The sequence below is a fragment of the Aristolochia californica genome, unplaced genomic scaffold (genome assembly GCF_029961685.1).
Source record: "Aristolochia californica isolate CCGP_79_NKW_82.1479 unplaced genomic scaffold, dmAriCali1.0.hap1 SCAF_6, whole genome shotgun sequence".
Classification (NCBI taxonomy): domain Eukaryota; kingdom Viridiplantae; phylum Streptophyta; class Magnoliopsida; order Piperales; family Aristolochiaceae; genus Aristolochia; species Aristolochia californica.
In genome coordinates, this window is record NW_027182257.1 from 36979024 (window position 1) to 37004535 (window position 25512).

Sequence of the window (25512 nt, forward strand, 5' to 3'; positions counted from 1 at the left end):
GACTTGATGGGCATATTGGCATAATGGGCAAAAAACGATCACCTTCGATACTGGACTAGCATGTTGCCGACCTTCCAGATAGCGATCTTCTCAAAACCGGCAATGGGCATGACGAAATGCTTGTTAGGGGTTTTTCAAATGACAAGGATAAGAAGAATCCCAACCCCCCCCCCCCCCCCCCCCCCCCCCCCCCATCTCTCCCGCTCTTGCCCTCCCGCGCTCTAGTCCCCGACTCTCGAGCCCGAATCCTAGACTTGCGAGCTTTCAAGCCGAACCTTGATTCGGTGGAGTTCTGCTTGTTAATTTAATTGAGCCGATCCTGGATCTCGAACTCGGCTCGAGATCCAGGTATACCAAATCGAACCGAGCCGAAATAGAGCCGACTCGGTTTGAAGCCACCCCTAAGTGTGGCCATAGAAAATGACTCAACTCCACCAAAGTCATATCCCCCTATAACTACTAATGTAACAGTAGTGAGCCTAGATGAAGGTACCCTAAAGGAGGAAGTAGGTGACTCTATCCGGAGTTCAAAAAGACAAAAAAAGGTCTCATGTGTGGTTAGAATTCAAAGAAGTCTCATTTATAGGTGGTACAAAAAAAACTCCATGTGTTCATTGTAAAACCAATTTGAGTATTATTAGTAGTGGAGTGAACACACATATGTAACATTGTCGTAGTGGAAAAGTGGCAATGAAAAAATCAAAAACCATAAACATACAACGGTCTAATGTTGATCAGAGTCCTCCGGGTCTTACTTTTATGGATTTTGGAGGCAAATATGATCAAGCTAGAATGAGAGTACTCATTGTTCATTGGACTCTTATGCATGATCATCCATTTATGACAGTAGAAGAAGAGGGATTTAATTTTGTAATGAATATGGCAAATGTGAATTATAAAAAAATATCCCGTAAGACCATTAAGGAGTGTATGAGGTAGAGAAAAAGAAATTGAAAAAATTATTAAAAGAGATTAACAAGATTAGTCTTACCATAAATCTTTGGAAGTTCCAAAATCAAAAGAATGAATGAATACATGGTTATTATTGGGTATTTTATTAATAATATTTGGAAGCTACAAAAACGAGTCTTAAGTTTTGGCATGTTCCTCCTCCTCATCGTGGTGTTGACATAGTAGATGCTATTTATAAGTGTTTGAAAGATTGACAAATAAAAAATAAAGTATTTAATATCTCATTTGATAATGCTGCATATAATGATGTTTGTCTGAGAGTTTTGAAAAATGAATTTTCAAGAAATAGGAAGTTGGTTTATGGTTGGAAGTTATTTTATGTGTGTTATTATGCTTATTTTTTTTATCTTATTAGTCCAAGATGGTCTAGTTCAAATTAAGGATATCATCGAGAATCTGCGTGAGAGTGTCAAATTCATAAATTTGTTTGAGGCTAGACTTGACACTTTTTCTAAAATTGTTCAACAACTACAACTAGGTGCAAAAGGGTTGGTTAAACACGTTGGAACTTCACTTATGACATGTTGTCTTCTGCATTAAAATTCAAAGATGTTTTTCCTAGATTTCAAGATAGATAACCAATTTATGATCGTTTGCAAGTCTTGATGAATGGGAAATGGTTGAAATGGTGTGTGAGGTTTTAAAAGTTTTTAATGTAGTCACTAATATAATTTCTACGATGTAGGAAGGTTGCCAACTTTTGAAGATACTTGGAAACTAACCCTTTGGGTTTTGATTTACTATTTTGGTTCCATTTCTACTTATTTACCTAGACTAAATATTATGGTATGTGATTGTTCTATGTAGTTGCAAATGTGGCCAATCTAATTCCTCAAAAGAAAAAAAGAAAATGGGTTCGAATTGGTAGAAACAAAATAATATGCACCACTGAAATCGCCTATAAGCATGCATCACTAGATATGAATAATCCAGTACTACTAACTAAATTGTGTATGTAGCAATCAAGTGAGGCATATATATTACCATGCTGCCCTTTAATTCCCAGCCACCTAGCCCCATTGAAATTGAGCAGGTTTAGTTTGTTATTGGTGGTTTTGAATAGATTAAGAGCTGTTCATATCACCGTCATTGCCGGTGGCCGTCCAACCAAATTTGTCATGTCCAGGAAGCAAAATGCCTCGAGAAATCCTGAAAGAGTTCATAAGACTGACTGACCAATATAAGTATTTCGAGACATCCAGACAAATTCGTGGTGGATTTCGCTCCAATTATCTCCCCGGACGCTTCATTTCGAAGATAATCCATTATTATGATGTTTTAGTTGCAGAAGATACTATTAATTAAGTCGTTCATTCTTTGTTGGTAAGGTCGCTGACAATGACCTCAAACCACAAGAAAACATGTTTCTATTTGATCCTCCCCCTCCTTGGGACTATGAGAGTCCTCAACTGGAGCTTCATGGAAGTCGTGAATTCCACTCTCTCACTGAATTTGCCACTGTAAACTGCAGATGGAGCATTGGCAAATCGTCCTTCCCGTACCAAATACCATTATCTTGATCTGTTCAGCTCCTGTCAAATCCAACTCTTCGTTGTGAAAGAACCACTCTGGTTTACTTGTTTCAACTAGAGAGATGAATGAATGAAAAGAAAAAACCTTATGTTATCCTTCAGTAGGAGATTGACTGAAAAGGAGAACTACTGAAAAAATCAATAAGACTGAAATCAGCTCTAAAAGCTATTTTGAAGTAACTGAGCTTTTTTTTCTCTCCAGAGTTCCTTAGACAGCAGCAGCTTTAAAAGCTATTTTAATTGAACTAAAATAGCAATGTAACTAAGTGATATGCCGATTTTCGGTTGTCCATGGCTTCAGCTTTTAGTAAATTTAATGGAGTTGCATACTGTTTATGGAACCTTAAATTTTACAGGCAATTTGCCGTTCACCTGTAAAACCAATAGACAAATCGTAAAAAAGATTAAACTGAATCTGCACAACTTTAAATCAAAACCAGTAATTATGAACTTCGACTTTAGTACCTCTAATGGTCCGTGCCTGAGACTTAACCTGACAAATTTCAGTGGGGATATAAACTAAGAACAAAGAATTGTCTCTAGGGATTCAGTTTTGTCAAATTTACCGGCAGAATCTACAGAAGAATTAATGAGAATTAGCTTCTGCCAACAGCTAAAGTCAGTACGTTGTCCATCGAACTGCCCTCCTCTTCTAGGTGATAGCGAACGCTATCCTCAGGATTTTGCCGAACCTGTAGCCATCACGAAGAAATTATGCGAAGAAAGTCTTGCTCGCAGATCAAGACGGATGTCAATAATAAACAATCAGGGGAATGCGATGCGCAGACAATTCTTCGCTAGGTGAGGACGCAGAGCGTATCAGAGCATGCACGAAATCTGCCGAGACCTGCTTCACAAAGGTCATGACGAGCTCTTTTCTGTCCATGGAGGTATCGTCTCTCATTTTCCTTGTTTTGGCAGCTGTAGCTGGTACCGTGTTCTTGTTTTGGAGTATGGTTAAGAGCAGAAAGCTGCCGCCAGGACCAGTTGCTGTACCAATTATTGGGAGCTTTGTATGGATTACCAGCTCGGTAGTTAACTTGGAGCCCGTGCTGCGGCAGCTGTGGAGGAAGTATGGGCCAATCATGACGATACGGCTGGGTTCCCGGACAGTTATCTTCATCTGCAGTAATACCCTGACGCACGAAGTTCTCGTCGGCAAAGGCGCCGTCTTTGCTGACCGCCCGCCAGTGACGGCAGCTACAAGGGTCCATACTGCTAACCAGCACACCATCACTTCAGGGAGATACGGCCCCGTCTGGCGCGTCCTCCGCCGGAATCTCATGACCGAGATCCTCCACCCCGCCCAAGTCAAATCCTACCACCAGGATCGTGTATGGGTTTTGAACCTTCTTATCCAACAGTTGGAATCTCTGACCAGGGCAAACGGAAGTGTTCAAGTCATGGAGCCCTTCAGGTTTTCCATGTTTTGCCTTCTCCTCTTCATGTGCAGTGGGGAGAGGCTGGACGAGAAGGTTGTTAGGGAGGTTGAAAAAGCTCAGAGAGCTTACATTAAGGCTTTCGTAAACCTCAACATCTTCGTCATCTTCCCCCGGATCGGGAAATGGGTGTTCCCTAAGATGTGGAAGGACCTGGTGGAAATTCGCCGCCGACAGGTAGAAGTTCTTCTACCTTTGATAAAAGCCCGAGAGGCAAAACATGAGAAACGTCTGCAAATAAATGAGGGAGGGAAGAGCTTCAAGGACGCCTACATCGACTCGCTTCTCGTGCTCGAGATTCCCGATGATGGGGGACGAAAGCTCACATATGACGAGATGGTCAGTCTGTGCTCGGAGTTTCTGAACGCAGGGTCGGACTCCACTGCGACCGCGCTGGAATGGATAATGGCGAATATAGTCAAATACCCCGAAATACAAGAGAAACTGGTGAAGGAAATAGAGGAAGTCGTCGGAGAGAGACATGCCCATGGAGGAGAAGAAAACCCTAGGAATTTCATAGAAGAAGAGGACTTGAAGAAGATGCCATACCTGAAGGCCGTGGTGATGGAGAGTCTCCGGCTCCACCCACCTTTAAGTTACGTGCTACCTCATGCCGTGATGGAGGAGGTGGAGATTAACGGTTACGTGATTCCAAAAGAAGCGACTGTGAATTTCTCAGTAGCATCGGTAGCAAGGGATGAGAAAATATGGAAGGACCCCTTGGAGTTTAAGCCCGAAAGATTCATGGAGAAGGAAGCAGTCGACATTACAGGGACTCGGGAGATCAAAATGATGCCATTTGGCGTTGGAAGGAGGATCTGCCCAGGGCTTGGAGTGGCGATGCTGCACTTGGAGTGGTTTGTGGCGAATTTGGTGAGAGAGTTCGAGTGGAAGACGAAGAAGGGAGAGGAGGTTGACCTCACTGAAAGGATTGAATTCACCACTATCATGGAAAATCCTGTAAATGTCGTCTTGCATCGAAGGAGCCAGAGAGTGCAGAACACCTAAGATAAGAGGGAAAGGGATTGGAGGAAACAGTATGATGCAAAACTCATACACTTTAATAAACACTTAAATAAACACTTACATAAACCCAAAGTAAATCTGGTGTTGATTTATAGCTTTTGTTGATCTCCTTCACCACTCAGACATAAAATAATTAAATAAATAAATAATACCTTTGTCTCGGGAAAAATCACCTATTGATCTGACTGTCTAGATCTGTAATAATTTTGATATGATGGTTCAGATCATTAATCCCAATATGACTATCAGATCTGTAACTGCTTTGATCTGACGATTTAGATCCGCAATGGCTTTTGATCTAACCGTTAGATCGGCAACAACGCGATCTGACCGTTTGGATTTGTAACCGTTTGATCCAATGGTTCAGATATTGTAACTGTCTGATCTGATCATCAAGATATGTAATCGTTACAATCCAACGACTCTGTTTTCATCTATTCCCAAGTGTGACCACACACGTGTAGGACGACACACACGTGCAAGCATGATAGCCTGGCACGTGTGCGTGTACGAGTCTCACACAAACTCAAGGAAGATTGATGTGGGTAAGTGTATTTAACCTAGGAAGTTCCAATTGCTTTTAGTAATGTGGGACTAAACAAAATGAAACCAGAAGAAAAAACTTATCTTTAGTCTTGACAGATCTTGAACTTGCCACCTCAAACAAATATCACAATGCTCTGAACAACAGAGCAAGGCACGCACATGTACTTGTTGTGCAGACGCGTGTCTTTTATTTTTAAAAACCTTTGACATTCCCCATCATTTTTGAAAATTAAAAACCAAGATATGATTAGATTTGACAAGGTTCAAACAATCAGTGTAGTATAGCTTTCGGTGACAGGTGTCTTTCACACTTGAACTTGCATCTAGTTGGAATTTCGCCACCCACACCGATCCTAAGTGAACGAATCTTAAACTTGAACTTTATGTGTAGACTTTGAGAATATCGAACAACTAAGTGTTAATCTTGTATGTGAGTTCCATCGGGATAGCGTGTTACGATCATGCACATGTGTCTTGTATTGTGAGTGCGTCTTAGAAAACAAACCTCTATTCTCTGTTAGATTGCGGCCACACAATCACACATTCACATTGGTGATATCTTTGAGGGTATACTTTATCTCTATACCCTGCTATAATAACTTCGATATTATTAAGGTAATACACCAACCTCATATCCAATATAGTTGAGCACTTACTTCATAGAGATGGGACATGAATAAAATTCACTTTAATTTGGTGCTCCTACCAGTCACTCATTCAGCATGTTTTTCCCATTGAACCTTCGTCTTGAAATTTCCAGTCAGAAGGTTGGGTTGCGACTAGCGATGACTCAAGTAATAGGCTTTAACCCATCCCCTTCGAATCATATTGTACTTGTCCTCTCGACAAGCCTTTGTCAGATGATCTGCCAAGTTTTCCATTGATTTAACATAACTCAAGGTTATAACTTTAGTGGATGTGAGTGTTATGGTCTCTGACCATGGACCGAGTGATTGGGAGAGGTCTTCTTGAATTTCCGTAGCAGAACCAGGGCGTCGGGACCTTCTTGGTCTACCTATGTTGACGATTTGGGATTGAAGATGGAATCGAGAATGAGAATAGGGAATGCGCACAGGAATGAGAGTGGAAAGATAATCAAGCTCGTCGAAGGGAAGCTTACACCTTGGGTTCCTCACGGAGAACGCCGACCCTTTGATAAAATTCTGCTTAGCTTCTCATTCCACTCGTTAGCCTCATAAAGCCATCATCCAAGTTTGAGCTATAGATTATTACAATTATGCTATTCATGTCTTAGCTACTAGCAACTAATGAAATAAAGAACATATAATGCCTAAGGTGCTTCATTTGCTCCCCTGAGTCACCAACTCACCGCGTCGCCTCTAGATGACTCGTCTTGCTATGGAGTCCATAACATCACTCCCCCATGGAGAAAAAGCTTGTCCACAAACTCAAATGTATGGTAGATGTGCTTAAAGACGGCGAGATCTTCCCATGTGGCCTCTGTAGCATCCGCATGCATTCACTGAACTAGAATTTCTGTCTGTTCTTCAAGCTGGCGAGCACTCAAAATTTTGGTAGGTGTGAGATCAATTTACCGTCTTCAATAGGCGTTAAAGAAGGAATCGAGAGTGGTGATGAACCTTTTAATGGCTTGAGCAAGGAGACATGAAAGACGTTATGAAGCTTAGACTTTGGAGGTAGGTTGAGTTTATACGCTACTTGTCCCACATGCTGGAGAATCTGGAATGGTCCAAAATATTTCGGCGAGAGCTTGTCCCGAGTGCCCGCAATGGAATGTTGACGGTAAGGATGGAGATGTAGCCATACAAAATCTCCCTGATTGTACTGGATATCACGGTGATACTGATCATAATAAGCTTTCATTCGGGCTTGAGCTTTTTGAAGACGGAGGGTAGCAAATTCCAGTAATTGATCACGATTGAGGAGGGCTTGGTCAACTGCATCCACTCTGGTGGACCCCTTAGCATACGAAAGTAGGCGAGGGGGATCTCTGCCATATAGGATTTTGAAGGGTGTGGCCTGTAATACTATGTGAAAAGAGGTATTGCAGCAGTATTCCGCCCATTGAAGGCATTCTACCCATCCTTTAGGCGTGTCCCCCACAAAACACTGTAAATACATCTCAAAGGTGTGGTTCACCACTTCAGTTTGGCCATCTGTTTGAGAATGATAGGAGGAAGAGTATTTGAGTTTGGTACCAGATAATCAGAATAAGTCTCTCCAAAAATGACTTGTAAATACCACAACGCGAACACTGACAATGGATTCCGGGATGCCGTGGAGATGAACAATATTCGAGAAGAAACTTGAGCCACCCATGCTGCTGTATAAGGATGCTCCAGTAGTATAAAGTGGCATATTTGGAAAATTGAATAACCATAGCAAAAAGAATAGAGTTGCCCAAAGCCTTAGGAAGTCCATCAATGAAATCCATTGAGATGTCCGACCAAACCTGTGTTGGGAGATTTAGTGGTTGCAGAACCCCAGCTGGACTTAAATTTTTGGTCTTGTTCCGCTGGCACACCTGACATTCAACCACATACTTGGCAATAGTGGCTTTCGTCCCTTCCAAAAAAAGTCTCCATGTATTCGCTGTAATGTCTTGAGAAGGCCCTTGTGAGTACTGTCATGGTATGATGAAACTGCAATGGCTACCAAAGGGGACGTGGCCGATAGATAGATGTGGTACTTGTATAAAATGATGTTGTCCTGAAGTGACTAGTGGGAAGACATTGTGCCCCTTGCAATTTTTTGCGTCAACTCCTTCATTGCAGGGTGCGTTGGTGGTCCTCTTTCATTGAATCCAGCAAGAGGGGCGTCAGGCGACTAATGGCAGCAAAAAGTGTGGTCTCCTCTGACTGTCGGGATAGGGTATCCGTAGCTTTTTTCAAGGCCCCTGCCTTGTGTTCCACAGTAAAATCAAACCCACGAGTTTTTTAATCCAATGCTGTTGTGGAGAAGTTGAGAGGCGTTGCTCCAATAGAAACTTCAAACTGTTGTGGTTTGTGTGGATGATAAAGAAGCACCCCCATAAATACGGCCGCCAGTGACGGACTGCCTTGGCTAGGCCAATTAACTCCCTTTCATAGGCCGGTAACTTATGATGATGAGCGGCAAGTTGGCGGCTGAAGTAAGCAATGAGGTGGTGAGATTGTTGTAGGACCGCCCCAATCCCACCTCCGGATGCGTCACATTCCACCACAAGTATGTCCTCAAAATCAGGTAATTGCAATACTGGGACTGTTGCCAATGTGTGTTTGAGGGCTTGGAAAGCTTGTTCCATGGTATCATTCCAATAGAAGGCATTGCGTCTGAGGAGATTTGAGAGCAGAGCTGAGAGTGGCGCATAATTGTGGATGAATTTTCTGTAGTAACCTGCTAGTCCCAAAAATCCTCGGAAGGCTAAAATATTTCTCGATTGCAGCCAATGTATGATAGCAGAATTTTTTTTCGGATCCACTGTGACCCCTGCTGATGTAATGATGTGACCCAAATAGACTACTTGATGGTGACCAAACGAACACTTGGAATGTTTTAAATATAGATGATGAGTTCGAATCAATGCGAAAACCAGCCACAAATGTTGTAAATGTTGATCCCATGACTTGTTGTAGATTAAGATATCATAAAAAAATACTAACAAAAATTTTCCGAGATAGCACTAAATACCTCGTTCATTAACGCTTGGAACGCTGAGGGAGCATTGGGCAGTTCGAATGGCATGACAACGAATTCAAAATGGCCATGATGAGTATGAAAGGTTGTCTTCGGAATATCTGAAGGATACATTCGGACCTGGTGATACCCCAAACGCAAGTCCAGCTTGGTGAAAAATTGATCCCCATATAGTTCGTCCAATAATTCATCCACCACGGGTATAGGGAACTCGTCCTTGACTGTCTTGTCATTCAATTCCCAATAGTCCACACAAAACCTCCAATTATTGTCCTGTTTCTTGACCAATAGCACTGGAGAGGAGAAACGAGACGTACTATGTCAGATGAGAACTTGTTGCAGCATGAGGTGACATTGATGTTCAATTTCATCTTTTTGAATGTGTGGGTATCTATATGGCCGCACCACTACCACCTTGGATCCCGCCTTCAAAAAAATCTTGTGGTCACAGTGTCTCAATGGGGAAAGAGACGTCGGTTCCTAAATGAGGTTGTTAAAGTCCTCGAGTAGCTTTTCTAGAGTGGTAGGTGGGTGCAAGTCCGGCTGAAGAACGTGTAAATGTGCTGGAAGGTGAGCTTGGCGTCCCGGTAATGTGACCTTGTTGTCGTCTAACTCAAAGGTCATGGTTATGGCCGTGAAATCCCACAAGATGGGTGCCAAAGTTTGGAGCCACTTAATCCCCCAAACCATATCAAAACCTGCGAGTGGAATGATGAGAAATTCTGCTGAAAATGGTTTACCTTCAATGGAGAACAGAATGGCCTTGCTGATCCCATAACTTTGAACTTTTTCTCCATTAGCCACCGAGACGGAAGCTATAGGACGAGGCTAGATGGGGAGCTGTAAATGTTTGGCAACATTGAAACTCAAAAAGTTATGAGTGCTGCTCGAGTCCACCAGACTTGGTAGCGGTTGCTCGCTGACTAAGGCACACACCTGCATGGTAGTAGTGGACAGGATGCCTGTGATGGCTTGGAGAGAAATCTCTAGTTCCTCCACTTGGGGCTCTGCGACCTTTGGAACTTCTTCCCCTTGATCAGTAACTTCCAACAAAAATAATTTCTGACATTGATGCCCAAACGTATACTGTTCGTTACAATTATAACACAATCCCTTGGACCTTCTTTCTTCCATCTCGGCTCTGTTCAATTTCTTGATAAATGCTGGTTGAGAAGGACTCGGATTAGGGGCTTGAGGAGGCACTGAATTCACAGAATTGCGCTTTGGTGGTCCTGTGTTGTGGGAGCCAACCATTTGTCTTCCCCCCTATCATGTCGGCTTGCATGACTGTAATTTTTTTTTTGGTTTCTAATGCTCTGGCCAAATTCATCGCCCTTGCTAAATCCATAGGGGCAAGGAGTTCCACCTCTAGGCGTAGTGCCTCTATCAACCCAGCTGTAAACAGACTTACTAGCTGGTCCACCCACACCACCTTGCTGGCCCGGGCCAACTTCTCTTGGAATGCCTTTTGATACTATGCAACAGTGCCAGTTTGGCGTAGTAACACCAAATCCCCCAGTGGATTGCTTTGAGCCGGTGGTCCATACTGGATTGAACACAATTCTTTAAATTTCTGCCAATTTAAATCTGGATACTCCAATTCTAATTGATGGCCCCATAGCTGCGCTTCGTGGAGCATATGGAAGGCGGCCAATCCCATTTTGTCACTTTCAGTAGTACGTTGGTGAGAAAAAAAATTTCCACACTTGTAGAGCCATATCAGAGGGTCCTTAGATTCATTAAAAATTAGGAACTCCAATTTGGTGTATCTTGGAATGGTCCCTCCTCCGGGATTCAAATTTCCTCCTAGCACTGGATGCTCTGTGCGTCCAGCATAATGTTGCCCCTGTTTGAGCGCAGGGCTTCTTTCCCCTTCCCGTGGGTTGGAATTTCTTCCCCCAGTCATATCATATAATCTATGAGATAGAGCTTCAATTTTAAATGTAACTGTTGAGAGACCCTACTGTCCAGCAATGCAACCAGACTTTCCTCGAACTCTTCTTGCCTTGTCGCCGATCGGGTGTCACTCTGTTCTTGCTCAACATGTATCATCTCTTTGATACTAGCTAGAAATTCGGCGCTGTTAGATGACTCTCCCATACTAACATGCTCTAATACCAACGTGTTATGGTCTCTGACCATGGACCAAGTGATTCGACGGTGGGAGAGGTCTTCTTGCAATTTCTTAGTAGAACCAGGGCGTTGGGACCTTCCTGGTCTACCTATGTTGACGGTTTGGGATTGAAGATGGAATTGAGAATGAGAATAGGGAATGTGCACGGGAATGAGAGTGGAGAGATAATCAAGCTCATTGAAGGGAAGCTTGCACCTTGGATTCCTCATGGAGAACGCCGACCCTAGGTTCTTTAGAGGAGAACGATGACCCTTGGATAAAATTTTTCTTAGCTTCTCATTCCCTTCGTTAGCCTCATAAAGCCTTCATACAAGTTCGAGCTATAAATTATTACAATTATGCCATTCATGGCTTAGCTACTAGCAACTAATGAAATAAAGAACATATAATGCCTAAGGTGCTTCATTTGCTCCCTTGAGTCACCAACTCACCCCGTCGCCTCTGGATGACTCGTCTTGCTATGGAGTCCAAGTTCACTTTAATTTGGTGCTCCTACCAGTCACTCATTCAGCTTGTTCTTTCCCATTGAACCTTCGTCTTGGAATTTCCAGTCAGAAGGTTGGGTTGCGACTGGCGATGACTCAAGTAATAGGCTTTAACCCATCCTCGTCGATGCATATTGTACTTGTCCTCTCGATAAGCCTTTGTTAGATGATCTGCCAAGTTTTCCACTGATTAACATAACTCAAGGTTATAACTTTAGTGGATGTGAGCTTCTTCAAAACTTTATACCAAAACTCAATATGCCTATACGATTTTGAATTGATTTTTACTTGTAATTTTCATAATACTCTCATGATTATCACAATTAATTAAGATAGTTGGAATTGGTTTATCCATCATGGGAATTTCTGATAATAGACCCCTAAGCCTTTCAAAAATTTCACCACCACATAGTGTAAACACTAACCCACTAATAGCTTTAGTGTTATCGGAATCAGAAATTCAATTTGCATCATTGTATCCTTATAGTAGAATAGGATGACCAAAATAGTGAATTTTGTAATTAAAAATACCTTTCAAACATTTAAGAAGTTTTTCCATAGCACCCCAATGACTTTTATTGTGGTTACTCATATACCTATTCTATCTTCCTCGCTAGAAAATATTTGGTCTGGTACAGTTTGATAAATACATGAGATTTCTAATAATTTGAGAGTACCCCAACTGTGAAACACTATCCCCACCATTCTTCTTTAATTTTATGCTAGAATCATATGGTGTGATAACTGGTTTACAATTCTCATATCTGAACCATTTCATAACCTTTTTTCCACATAATGAGATTGACTCAAACTAATGTCATTTTTAATTTTTAATTATTATGATTCCTAATATTACATTTGCTAACCCTATGTCTCTCATATCAAAGTTATCATGAAGGTATTTCTTCACCTCAAATGTTTTGATATTTTCATTTCCAAATATCAAGAAGTCATCTACATAAAGACATATGGTAATGAAAGACCTATTGTATATTATCAAATAAACACATTTACAAATCACATATTTTGAAACCATATGATAGGATTACCCTATCAAAATTTTCATGCCTTGACCTAGGAGTTTGTTTTAGATCATATAAAGATTTGACTAGTTTACACACCTTATTCTCATGACCCGAAATGACAAACCCTCTAGTTGTTCCATATAAAGTTCTTCCTCTAATTCGCCATTGAGAAAAAACTATTTTAACATTCATCTAATGTATTTTGAGATTATATGATGCAGCTAGTGCAATAAACACCCAAATTATAGTTATCCCAATGACTGGTGAGTAAGTATCAAAAATCAATCCCTTCTCTCTGACTAAAAACTTTACCAACTAATCTAACTTTGTATTTTCTATGGACTTATCAAGATTACGCTTCCTTTTGAAGATCCATTTGCATCCAATTGGTCTAGACCCTGGAGGCAAGTTTGTTAATTCACATGTATGATGTGAAAGTATTGAATCCACTGCTCCCTCCCACATGGATGCTTCACTAGATTTCATTGCTTTGTTAGAAGTCAATGGATCATAGCTCTTTGGATGGGGAAACGTGATGTCCCAATCATTGGATATAAGAAAGTGATCTAACCTGCGCTGAATGTTTGCTTCACCTTGCTTTTGGTCTAAGTATAGTCAGATCCACCCAAAGGAAGTTCAACCAGACTGGCCACCAGAATGAAGTCAGCAAACTCCTTCATGCTACAAAAAATGCCTTTTCTGCCACCCTTTTTTATCCACAAGAAGAAGGGTCGTCTATAAGGAATGCATAAAATTCATCTCATAGGTTCTTTTCTATCCTAGGTCTTTTACTCTGCCTAAGTTCAGTTTGTGCCACTTATTCGATATCCTCACCATGGTATCTAGAAGTCTCTCCTACTTATAATTTTCTCTTTTCTTTCACAGGAAACACATTTAAAAAAAATACAACATCATTATATTCTTTAATAGTATTTACCAAAGTTTCAGGTAATCTGAATGTACTATTAAAAACCGATATGCATTTATGTTTTCTACATATTCTTTGAGCTGCATCGTAAGTCTTAGGACTTAGCTTCGTCTTGTTAAAGTTAGTTTTAACTTTAGCAAGACAACCCCATACTTTAAAATATTTAAGACTAGGTCTTCTAAACCAACATAACTCATGTGGTGTTTTCTGAGTGTCCTTGTAGTGAATACGATGAAGTATTTTACAAGGTGAAAGTAACACTTCTCCCTACATATTCTTGGGAAGACCAAAATTAGCCATGTCTAAAATTGTTCTTTTTTTCCTTTAAGCTACTCCATTGGATTGGGGAGAATAAGGAGTCGTGGTCTCATGTATGATACCATGTTCCTCACAAAAATTTTCAAATTCTATAGAACTATATTTTCCTCTATTTGACCTAAGTTTTTATTTTTATTTTCTGGGTTTGTTTTTCTACTTCTGATTTATAAATTAAAAATTTTTCTAATGCTTTATCCTTAGTCCTAATTAGAAACATATTGTAGTATTTTGACATAACAATTATAAAGGTAATAAAATACCTTTTTTCTCCTCTAGTCAAAATACCACTCATCTCACAGATTTCATTGTGTATAAGCTCATTGACTTAAAAGTCTTTCCAGGTTGTTTCGATTGGATGCATATCTCACATTTATTTTGTAACTCTATGTTATTTTTAGGTATTAAATCTAAGTTCATCATTCTTTTTAGAGTATTCATATTTACATATCCAAGTATACTATGCCATAAGTTAAAAGAGTCAACAAGCATGACATGAGATGAAGCTTTATTCTTATTGATATTTTTGGCATAAATTACATTTAATTTGTATAAGTTGTCAAAAACATAACCCTTCCCTACAAAAGACCCACTCTTGGTAATTACTGTTGGGAATTAGATGCCCTAATTCCAGACTAAGGAGAGTAATAATAATAATCGCAGAAAAAGGAAAAGCAAACAACGAAAAATAACAAAAAGATTAATACAGGTTCGCCTCAAGGTGAGACTACGCCCTGTCTTCCACCGTTGCAATAATCCACTATGAAGATGAAAATAGTTTACAAAAGAAATCACAAACACTTACAAGTGTTGTTTTTCTCTAACCTCTCTCAGCCGCAACTGATGCTCCTCAGACAATCATAAAACCCTAATAGTGTATAAACAGGAAACTAGGGCAACCGTGATACAAGAGTAAAATTCCCAAACTGCCCTTAATAAAACAGTAGTTAATATATGGTGGACCTAGCGGGGGCTCCCTGCCCCCCTTCCAACCCACATAACAACCTTACCATGAAGGTCAATCTGTATACCGACTCAGCGTAAGGCGTTGATTAGACTCTACAACTTAACAATTACAACCTTATTCGATTCAAATACTAATTTATAGCCTAACTGATTGAAAAGGAAACCACTAACAAGATTCTTTCGTATGTTTGGCACGTACTGCACATTGCCAAGAGAGAGTGTTCCTGGATGTGAACTTAAACTCTATTTCTCGTTCACCTATCACTTGAGGAACATTGGAATTGCCTCCTGATAGGTAGAAAAGATGAAATATTAGAAAAAATATGGATAATTTCTCATGTGTCTATCAACCAATCGGTTGCATTAGATGCCTGTTATTTCCAAGTTAGTTGTTACTAACCTGTCATGGGTTCCAATCGAGCTAGGTTCGATTATCATATTTACTTGAGGAGTTGTACTATTTTTCTTGTGTCTACACAGTTTACCATAGTGACCCTGATTTTCACAGACATAACATGCCCTCTAATTATGTTCCTTCTGAATTTTTTGTTTAGGTTTACCATGGAATTTCTTGGGCTTCTTCTTTATAAATTTAGTCTTCTTTTATTCTATCAAATTTGCTCTACCCATAACTTTTGATCCGTTGACAAATTTTTTCTCAATATTGTTTATGCGTTCTTCTTCTATCTGAATCGGCTCTAACACTTTGTCTAATGTAGGAAGTTCTCTTTTATGTTTCATCTGGATCTTGAAGTCTTACCATGATGGAGGAAGTTTTTCTATGAGGGAAGATGCTTGTATTCTATGATCGATAGTAATACCCATGACAATAATTTTAACAACATTATTTTGAATTTTGTGTGCTTGATCAATTAACGATTTCTCATATGCCATCATGTAGATGAAATACTTTCCAATGAAAAACTTCTGTCCAGACTTTGTATCTTGCCTATACTTTGACTCTAAAGTCTTTCATAAACCTTTTGCACTTTTTGCATAAGAATACAAGTCATATAAATGATTGCTTAGTGCACTCAGGATAAGACTATGACACAAATAATCATTTTTCTCATATTTGTGTTTAACACCTGATCTTGTCGGTTCATGGTTCTTTGGGCTACTAACAAGTGGGCTACTCACAGGTACATAGCATAACTCTAGAAATGTTATTCAATACACCCTCCATTTATGCCTTCTATTGAAGCTTGTCCCATCAAATTCGGGTTTCAGTGTTTTGTTCAGTGAATTTTCTGATTTTCCCATTCTAGAAGTGTGGTTCCCTTTCAAAATTGTTGGAAATAATATGATGCAAACTTACAACACTTCAATAAACCCAAATTAAATCTGGTGTCGATAAATACATTTTTGTCAATCCCCTTCACCAATCAAATAGAAAATAATTAAATAAATAAAAAATACTTATGTCAGGCTCGAGGCGTGTATTCACTGCCTTCGAAAGAGATTTGCCACCTATAGTGCATAAGATGCTAATGATCCCTTCCCAAGATACAATGAACCTTTCTACTCTCTTAGATATACACAATACTAAATAGGCCCACAAACTCTATAGAACCTTTTGTGACCGTTCCACTAGATTGAACAGAGGATTTTTCATACTTTTCATTCAAAAATTGAGGAATTTCTCTTAGGACCTCAAGATCCTTTTAGACCACTTTTCAGAGCTTGGGAAAAACCACCTACTAATCTGACTGTCCAGATCTGCAACCCCTTAGATCTAACAGTTCAAATCATTGATCCCAATCTGATCGTTAAATTTGTAACCGTTTTGATTTGTAACGACTTTTAATCTAACCTATGATCAAGATCTATAACTGTGTCCATCCCATGGCTATAATATTGATCCATTCCCAACGATCGGATTGATTCGATAAAAAAAACACTCATCCTGCTTTGGCCCTATATGTCACACATGTGACATGTGGACCCACCTGAACATGTGCGAACATGTGTGATCACACGTGTGTGGCCATGCACACATTCGAGAATGATAGCCTTGCATGTGAGTTTCACACTAACTCAAGGTGGACTGGTGGGTAACTGTATTTAACCCCATAAGTCCTTATTAATTTAACAATGTAAGACTAAATGAAATAAAACCAGAAGAGAAAATGTCTTTGATCTAGGCAAGTCTCAAACCTGCAACTTCAAGCAAATATCACAATGATCTGACCAACCGAGCAAGACACACGCGTGACTCTTATTTTTAAAAACTCAGAGAAAAGGGAATGGAAGAGAATAAAAGAAATATGTTAGACTAGGGTTTCAACTTCACCATGCATGTTGCTATGTTAGGTTATTTGCTCAGAATTTGAGACTGTTGCTTCAACATTCCATGGCACGATCTTTAACGCAGCCCCTCGGATCACATTCATGCTCTCCTGCCATTGTTGGGAACAACCACCTGCTCTTCAAGAGCATAACTAAATTTGATTGCTCGCATCCTCAACTTAAAGTATTAATGTGTTCAAGTCCTTTAATTATACTGAACTTTGTTATTCCATGTTCTATAACTCTGCACTACTTCCCATAACGTTTTCACACAATTAACAAGCTTTATGAACTAATAGAGGATCACCACGGAAAGTGTTTGAAACACTTACTTCTCTAGTCTCGAGTAGAATCACTACAAGAGTGAATCAAATAAAACTCTTGCCAAAGACACCCTTGTGAGCAAATCGCAGAACACATCCATCTCACCAACTCAACAATCCTAAAAATGGAATCTCCTGAAATTAAGGGAGACCAAACATGTTAAGACAAATTTAAACCATGTCTCTTAATCTAAGAGATGTCGAGATTTAAGTGTGTAAATTGGAGGTTCCTCTTGTAAATCAACCAAGATGAACTCCATCCAAAACTTCTATAAAACACACACTTCTTTGATTGAAATAATTTAGTTTCATTATGAACTTCGTTTAAATGGGATTGAGTTATAACATTGTCAAGCTTCAAAGTACATTTACATCTTAGTTGAGAAAGGTGACAATCTTGGATTCCCATTTGCCCTTTGTAAACATTACAAGGGTCAAATCTATCATCCATACCAAGGGCAACAAAATTGGAGAAGGATTGCAAAATTTCTAGGTGGATCACAACTCTGATACAATCTAAACTGAAGATTTTTAGGTGGTTCGCAACTCTTATACAATCTACACTGAAGATTTTTAGGTGGTTGACAACTCTTATACGGATTGCAAGTGCATCTTCAAGATGTTTGACCACCTTGAGGATCCACTAAGGTTGGGTTACCCTAGACATCTACAACATATCGCCTCTAAGGCTAATTACAATGTTACCCATATAGGGACTTCATTCAATTGACCACCACAACCAACTTACCATAGTACTCCCTCATCAGATTTATAATGGCTAACTAAGCACACTAGCCTAGACCCATGAAGGGATTTTCCAATAGCTCACTTGGAGACATATGCTTAGACCCACAAAAAGATTTTTGGTAGCTCACTAGGTACACTAGCTTAGACCCACAAAGGGATTTTCATCTCTCATTCACCGGTCTATTTCAGATCAAGATGACTTAATTACTAGGTTTCTCAACTTTACTTAATATTTTCTTTTCACCTACAAGGATCAAGTCCTTGGGATTACATCCTTAGTTTTCATGACTTTAGATTCAATGGGCTTTGTAGGTTCTCTTCTCCCAACAATAATTTCCTTGGATTCTTCCGTCATACTTGCATCCTCCTACCTCAACTCATGTGCTTGTAAGGAGTCACTATTCATATGGTCATTTTTTTAGGTTGGCTTATTTTTCGAGGAGGCTTCCTTTCCTAGGTTGCCTCTATATCTTCATTAAGCATTCTAAATGTCCTCACAAATTGTCTTGAACATTACTTCCTCATTTTTTAAAATTTTCTTTGATTTTTAAATTCCATTGGAATGTTTGAGCATATAACATTACTCATTGGGTTAGATGCAACCAATCCCAACATCTTTCCTATCTTATCGCTTAGGCTGCATTCATTCGATTCATCGTCATAACAATCTTAACAAATACTCTTTGTTTGTTACAATACTTAAGAATGGAGTTTTACTCGTAAGCATTCAAACAACTCAAGTTCATATAACTCAGCCATGCATAACGACAACACATCAAGTTATTTCATAACATAAAAAAAGATTTCACATTTTATGGATTAGTGCTCGAAGAAATCTAGTGATACCAATCGTGACAATGATGTCATCTTATTTCTTTTGCCTTGTTTTCTTATCGGTCAAGGAAGTTGACCCTAAATTTCTTATCAACCAAAATTTGATGGTCATGTCTAATCCATTTTTTTTATTGAAGACTTTATTTTCTTTTCCTTTTGCTCTTTTTCTAGCATATTTTGACATTTGAGTTTTTATGGTGATATATCTATTTGCTCAAAACTCAATGGAAAAGCTGGGTGAGCTATAGTGGGAGGTTAAACATAGTTTGATTTTATAATGAAAAGCTCAAATCTAGGTTCCTTTTTCAAAATATTCTATTTTTTATGAAAAAATGCAAACTAATTATGACCGCAATTGTTATTGGAATTGTAAATTGATTAATAGCTGTTCATATCACCTTCACTGCTATTTTGACTCCATTACATTTGAGGTGATCCAGCTAAACATGCAGAGGTACACTTCAGAAAGTGTTTCGAGGTATCCAGACAATGTTTTAGTTGCAGAAATTACTAGTTAACTCGAGTTGTTCTTTGTTGGTAAGGTCACAGACAACAACCACAAGCACAAGATCACATGCTGTTATTTCATCTTCTTCCTCCTTGGGACGATGACAGCCTTCAACGGGTTCTTCATCGAAGTCGTGAATTCTCCTTTCCCAGAGAGATCAACTTCTTCTCCTTCTTTCGTCTTCCACTCGAATTCTCTCACTAAATTTGCAACTGTAAACTGCAGATGGAGCATTGCTAACGCGAGCCCGGGGCAAATCCTCCTTCCCACACCAAATGGCATGATCTTGATTTGTTCACTCCCCGTAAAATCCAACTCTTCTTTATGTAAGAAACGCTCTGGCTTAAATTTCAGTGGATCTTCCCACATTTTCTCGTCCAAACCCATCTCCAACACCGCGAAATTGATCATCGCGTTTGTTGGGATGTCGTACCCATTAATCTCCGCCCTTTTGGTCGCACAATGAGGGAGGACGAAATGCGCCGGTGGGTGTCTCCGTAAAGCCTCATGCACAACCGCCCTTAAATACTTCATCTTCTGCAATTCCTCTTCTCCAATAATTTTTGGGTCTTTTTCTTCGGTTCCCTCCGCCAAGACCCTTCCAATCTCTTGAACTATTTTCTCCTGTACTTCTGGATATTTCACAACATTAGCCATGACCCATTGCAGTGCAGAGGAGGTCGTATCAGTCCCGGCATCCAAAAACTCAGAACAAAGATTAATTATCTCAGATTCAGAAAGATTTCGATCCCCTTCTTCTGGAAGCTCAAGAGCAAGAAGGGAGTCAACATAACAATGACTAATGCTATTCTCGTCCGAGTGATTCTTCTTCCCCTTTTCTTTTCGAGCTCGTACCAGTCGTAGGAAAAGCTCAGCTTGTTTCTGCCGCAATTTCACCACCTCGTCCCAGTTTTTGCGAAAGAGGAACTTGCCTATCACAGGGAAGATAGAGAATATAATATTTTTATCCAAATGCACAAGCAATCGGTTCTGGGTGTACCCTATCTCCTTAGCGTGCTTCTCATCAAGCTTCTGACCGAAACACATCAGCAGAAGTAAGCGAAACAGAGAGTGGTAAAAACACTGTCTAATGTTAACGGTGTGTTCGCCCGATTGGGATTCAGACTCGATCGTTTCAATTAATATCTTCAACATCCAGTCACGGTGTGGACTGTATGACTTGATCGTAGAAGGATTGAGGATCTCTGATGTAAGATTCCGACGAAGAAGGCGCCATGTCGGTCCATAGCTTCCGCCGACGACGGTGTACTGCTGGGAGTTGGCGAAGGGGCTGTCTTTGGAGGTTGCCAGCCACGGCCTGTTGGCAAAGATGGCGCCCTTCTGTATTAGGGCTTCATGGGCGAGGGCACGATCAGAGATAAAGATGGCAGGTTGAGGTCCCATGCGGAGAGTCACGATGGGGCCATACTTGGCCCAAGCTTGACGAATCGCAGGCTCTAGGCTATTATAAGATCTGAACAGCCAGAGGGGATTGCCTATCAGAGGTAGAGCAGGGGGGCCTGGAGGGAGCTTTCTCTTCTCACTTTTCCTTCCCTGAAGTATCACAAGGGAGACGAAGAGTGAGATGGCGAGGAAGAAGAAAAGCCAGGTTCCCATTTTGTGTCGATTTATCTCAAGTTCTTCTTCCTTCTCTTTCCTGAGGAGTTCAGCAAGAAGTTGATTTTCAGAGATTATCTATTACATACTAATTACCAGCATTTCTACAAACAACTACAGAGATCAATGAAAAAGAAACACCTTACGATGTAATCCTTCAATAGGAGATTGAATGAAAAGGAAAAAAACTACTGAAAAATACCCTTCTTTCTTCTCAGCCCAACAGCGAATCGGATCAAATGCTTTGTCTGGCAGATGAGGTGGAAGAAGGCTATTTATGCTAGTTGATCGACAAAAAAAAAAAAACGCTTAAATTTCCGCTCCGAAACTCCAATGTAATGCCAATACTAGCAGCTATTGTTTCATTGAATGGCATTTACAGTCGCCATTTATTTAGGAACTGAAGCTACTCCCTTATGGAAATTTTACGTTCTCGTTGGGTTAATCAATGGGAGAGGTCTTAATGGTGGGCTGGAGCCTCATCAAAATTCCCTCTCATAGTGAGGCACGACTAAAAAGGTCCAAGTGCTTTTGAATATTAAGATTATATCTTTGTGGCTATAAGTGCAAGAACAATGGATAACCCTTCCTTATGTAACAAAAATCCCTCTTTTGGAGATAGTAAATAAAGAGTTATCTCATAGAGATGACATTTGATGTAATTAGTTTAAGTTCTAGGGTATAATTATAATATTATACTTTTATCAATCTATAAATTAAGCTTCAGGAAGAGGGTTAGGACATAAGTCCATAACCTCTTATTCTTCCTGTTTTTCTCCCAATGAGTCCCTTTGTCTTTTTCTCCATGAACTAAATCCATGGAATCCTGAAAATCAACATAAATTAAGATTTATTTTTACTATGAAGTCGAAATCCATAATAATACATAATGTTAAATTTGGTTGAAATTCAAAGAATAAAAAATTGGGCTTTATGATAGAATACAAAACATAATGGAGCAGAAACAAACAACAAAGATATATCACTCACTAATAAGACCTTGTTCGAGCACTAGAATCAAGGCTAGAAAAAAGTTAGAAGAAACATATTACCTTTAAATCTTAATGGTTTCTATATCTTTACTAAATTTTATGACTTTTGAGTAATATTCAAATTAAAAAATAACTTTTGTGTGTGATTGAAAATTCATACATAAAAAAAATTCAACATAAAGAACAACATTCACACACCACATGGATAAATAGATTTTTTGTTATTGATGTTCCCCTAGCAGTAGTCACCGCCCAAGAACGCTTGTTTGCGAAAATTCTATTATTAAACTCTAATATGGCCACATAGCTCAATATTGGATATTACACAATGCCAATTTCTCCAAGAGATTGATACTAGATTCTACCTCTAGCTAGGCTTTTCTATCTAGATTAACAGGTTCTGGATGAACCTTTCACAATTACATTAAAAAAAGGGAAAAAGTTACAACGTTACATGGAGATTTGTTTCTCCTTAAGAGATTCAAGTTGCCTCCTCCTTTGTAGCATGTTGTGAAATGATCAAGGAGTTTGTACTATGATGAATACAAGGATGATTGAAAGAGAAGAAGATATTTCAAAGTGTGTGGCCCTCTCTTTCTCTCTAAAACACTTTTGATGAAAATTTGCAAGATAAAGGATATCGTACTCATTCACTCCTTTAGTCACGATTAGGTGGGGTATTTTGAGCTTCTCCAACTCAAATTAACCATTATTTGCCAGTTTACAAAAATCAATACTTTGATTAATTGATCAAAAATACTAATTTTCTGTCAAACAATGACTTACTGATTAGACTGATCTATCAATAAGGTATTGTTGGTCAAGAAAAGTCTAAGTTAATCGATCAATATTAGTGGATGTTCGATCAATCGAGATTCCCACTGATTGTGAAATTCAAGTATGATCGATCAAAGTATCTTCCTATTGTTGATCATTTTTTATGTCCCTTATTGGCAAGGTTTTGACTTATTGATCAATCAGGAGAGATGATCGATCAATTAGGAGGAATGCTCAATCATTCCATGAAAATTCTGCTTTCTTGGACAGTAATGATCGATCAATCCAAGTGGGATGATCGATTAGGCGTTATAGCGTGAAATGACCATGTTCTAGATGATCGATCAATAGACTATGGTTAATCAATCATGTTTTATATTTCTGGCCTGCACAATTTTGGATGATCGATCATTACTAGTGGTTGATCGATCATTCCAATTTCAATTTAAAAATGTAGACTTTTTATAACATGGAAAATTTTCTCTAAGTGCTCTAACATGTTTCTAAATGATGTTTATGATGATCCTAATCGTGTCTATATGCAATTTATAACCTAAAATTCAAATTTCATAAATATACTTAAGGAATAGGAAGTTTGGAATTGCTTACTTATAGAAATTGACGGAGTTTTGATATTTGTCTATAATGCTCGAACTCGAGTCTTCTCGTTGTCTTCTTCCTTGTCGGTGCTTCTTTAAGAGATGTTCTTGAATTGTGCTTGATGTCTTAAATTTGGTTTTGACACTTTAGACATTGAGATGCTCTTGAAGGTGAAATATCTAAAATACTTGGATTTTTCAAATTATTCGTTCAATTAAATTTTGTTATCATCAAAAGCAATGTGGGAGTCAAACTATGGTAAAAAATCTCCCCCTTTTTTATGATGAGAAAACCTAACTAGGAAAAATAAAAATGTTAAACTTCCCTAAGAGTTGGAGTTACGTAAATAATGCAATTTTATCATAAGCTCCCTCTTAATCTTTGAAGTGTGTTTTAATCATTTTAAGCATAAAATTTGTAAATTTGTGAGTGTCTCGGTCGTTTGATCCAAGTTCCCTATTTTTCTCCCTCTTTTTGTCATACTAAAAAAGATAGGTAATTGAAATGCATATCACAAAAAGTGGCTCAAAGACTGTATCATAAAGATGCAAAATTGTATGAAAAGAAGTGTGCATAAGTATAAACAATAATACATACAAGTGTATCATAAAAAAACATGTACACAGGAAGTCCAAAAGGATGGGTGGATCCTAGGTCAACTAAGCTAGAGACATGAATCGATTGAGGATGGTGTCGAGGAGATGCTCAATCCTTTGTTGTCTTGTCTTCAACTTGTCCACTATGGATAGAACTACTACTTGGGTAGCCTGAACATCATCCATGACATCTTCTAGTGTGGAGAGACGATTGATGGATGACGAGTTGTCTTCTTCTGTTCTTTACCTCTTCACAAATTCGAACTAATCCATGAGAGGCTTCAGACTAAGCTCATCTCTAAAAGTGGTAGGCTGCAGGGCAGACTCCTTTGGTATCTGTTGAATTTAGGACCGCAGGAATAATACCTCGAACAAGTGGAGAGATAAAGGAAAAAAAGAAAAAGAGAAAGGTTCTCGGGTAGAAAGAAAAGAGAAGGAAAATAAAGGGGATTAGAGAGAGTGATTCACATGAGAGAGAAAAAAGAAGAGACTTGCTTGATATTTCTGAGTTACAATTACCCCTATTTATAGTTGAGAAGGTGATAGAGTCTATGTACAACTAACCTTAGGAGTCCTAATTACATTCCAACTAGAACTCTCTAAGATAAACCTATTATGAAAATATTACATTATTTATTTAAGACACTAATTTAACTCAACTATAAACACCTACTTTAAGGACATGAATCAAGCTAGAGAGCCAGCTCATGGTCTTATCTTGTGTGTCCCACATGATCTTCCAGCTCATGTAGATAGAGGTACCAGCTCGTGGTATCTTTGTGGGTCCCACTTAATCTTCTAATCTTCTATTCTATTTCAGCACATGTTCCTTATCTCGTCACTTTGTATGAGGACTCTTGTTGACACCTCTCGAGCTCATGGTTGGTCCCACCAACTTGTGTAGCCATGGTGGGTCCCGCATTGTAACACTCGCCCTCAAGCTGGGGGTGAGAAAACATCGTAGATGCCCACCTTGTTGCAGATGTTCGACAAAATTTTGTGAGTGACTGGTTTGGTGAGAATGTTTGCAACTTGGTTATGTGATGATACATGCTGGAGAGATAAGATACATGCAATGAATTTTTTCGTATGAAGCGACAGTCTATTTATATATGTTTTGTTCTCTCATGGAAGACTAGATTTGATGTGATGTGAGTTGCAGCCTGATTATTACAATATAGGTTCATTGGAGCTTCTTTGTAAA

General features: G+C 39.2%; 2 protein-coding genes across 2 annotated transcripts; one reads left to right on the forward strand and one right to left on the reverse strand.

Annotated features, from left to right (window-relative positions):
• The first annotated feature begins 2795 nt into the window (after positions 1-2795).
• On the forward strand, positions 2796-4951 carry LOC137935366 (cytochrome P450 89A2-like). Its single transcript, XM_068780026.1, has 2 exons — positions 2796-2828; positions 3476-4951. The coding sequence occupies exons 1-2, from the start codon at positions 2796-2798 to the stop codon at positions 4949-4951; spliced, it is 1509 nt and encodes a 502-aa protein (XP_068636127.1).
• Positions 4952-19619: 14668 nt separating this feature from the next.
• LOC137935367 (cytochrome P450 89A2-like) lies at positions 19620-21343 on the reverse strand. The gene has a single exon (XM_068780027.1). The coding sequence runs from the start codon at positions 21341-21343 to the stop codon at positions 19799-19801; it is 1545 nt and encodes a 514-aa protein (XP_068636128.1). The 3' UTR covers positions 19620-19798.
• Between the last annotated feature and the right edge of the window lie 4169 nt (positions 21344-25512).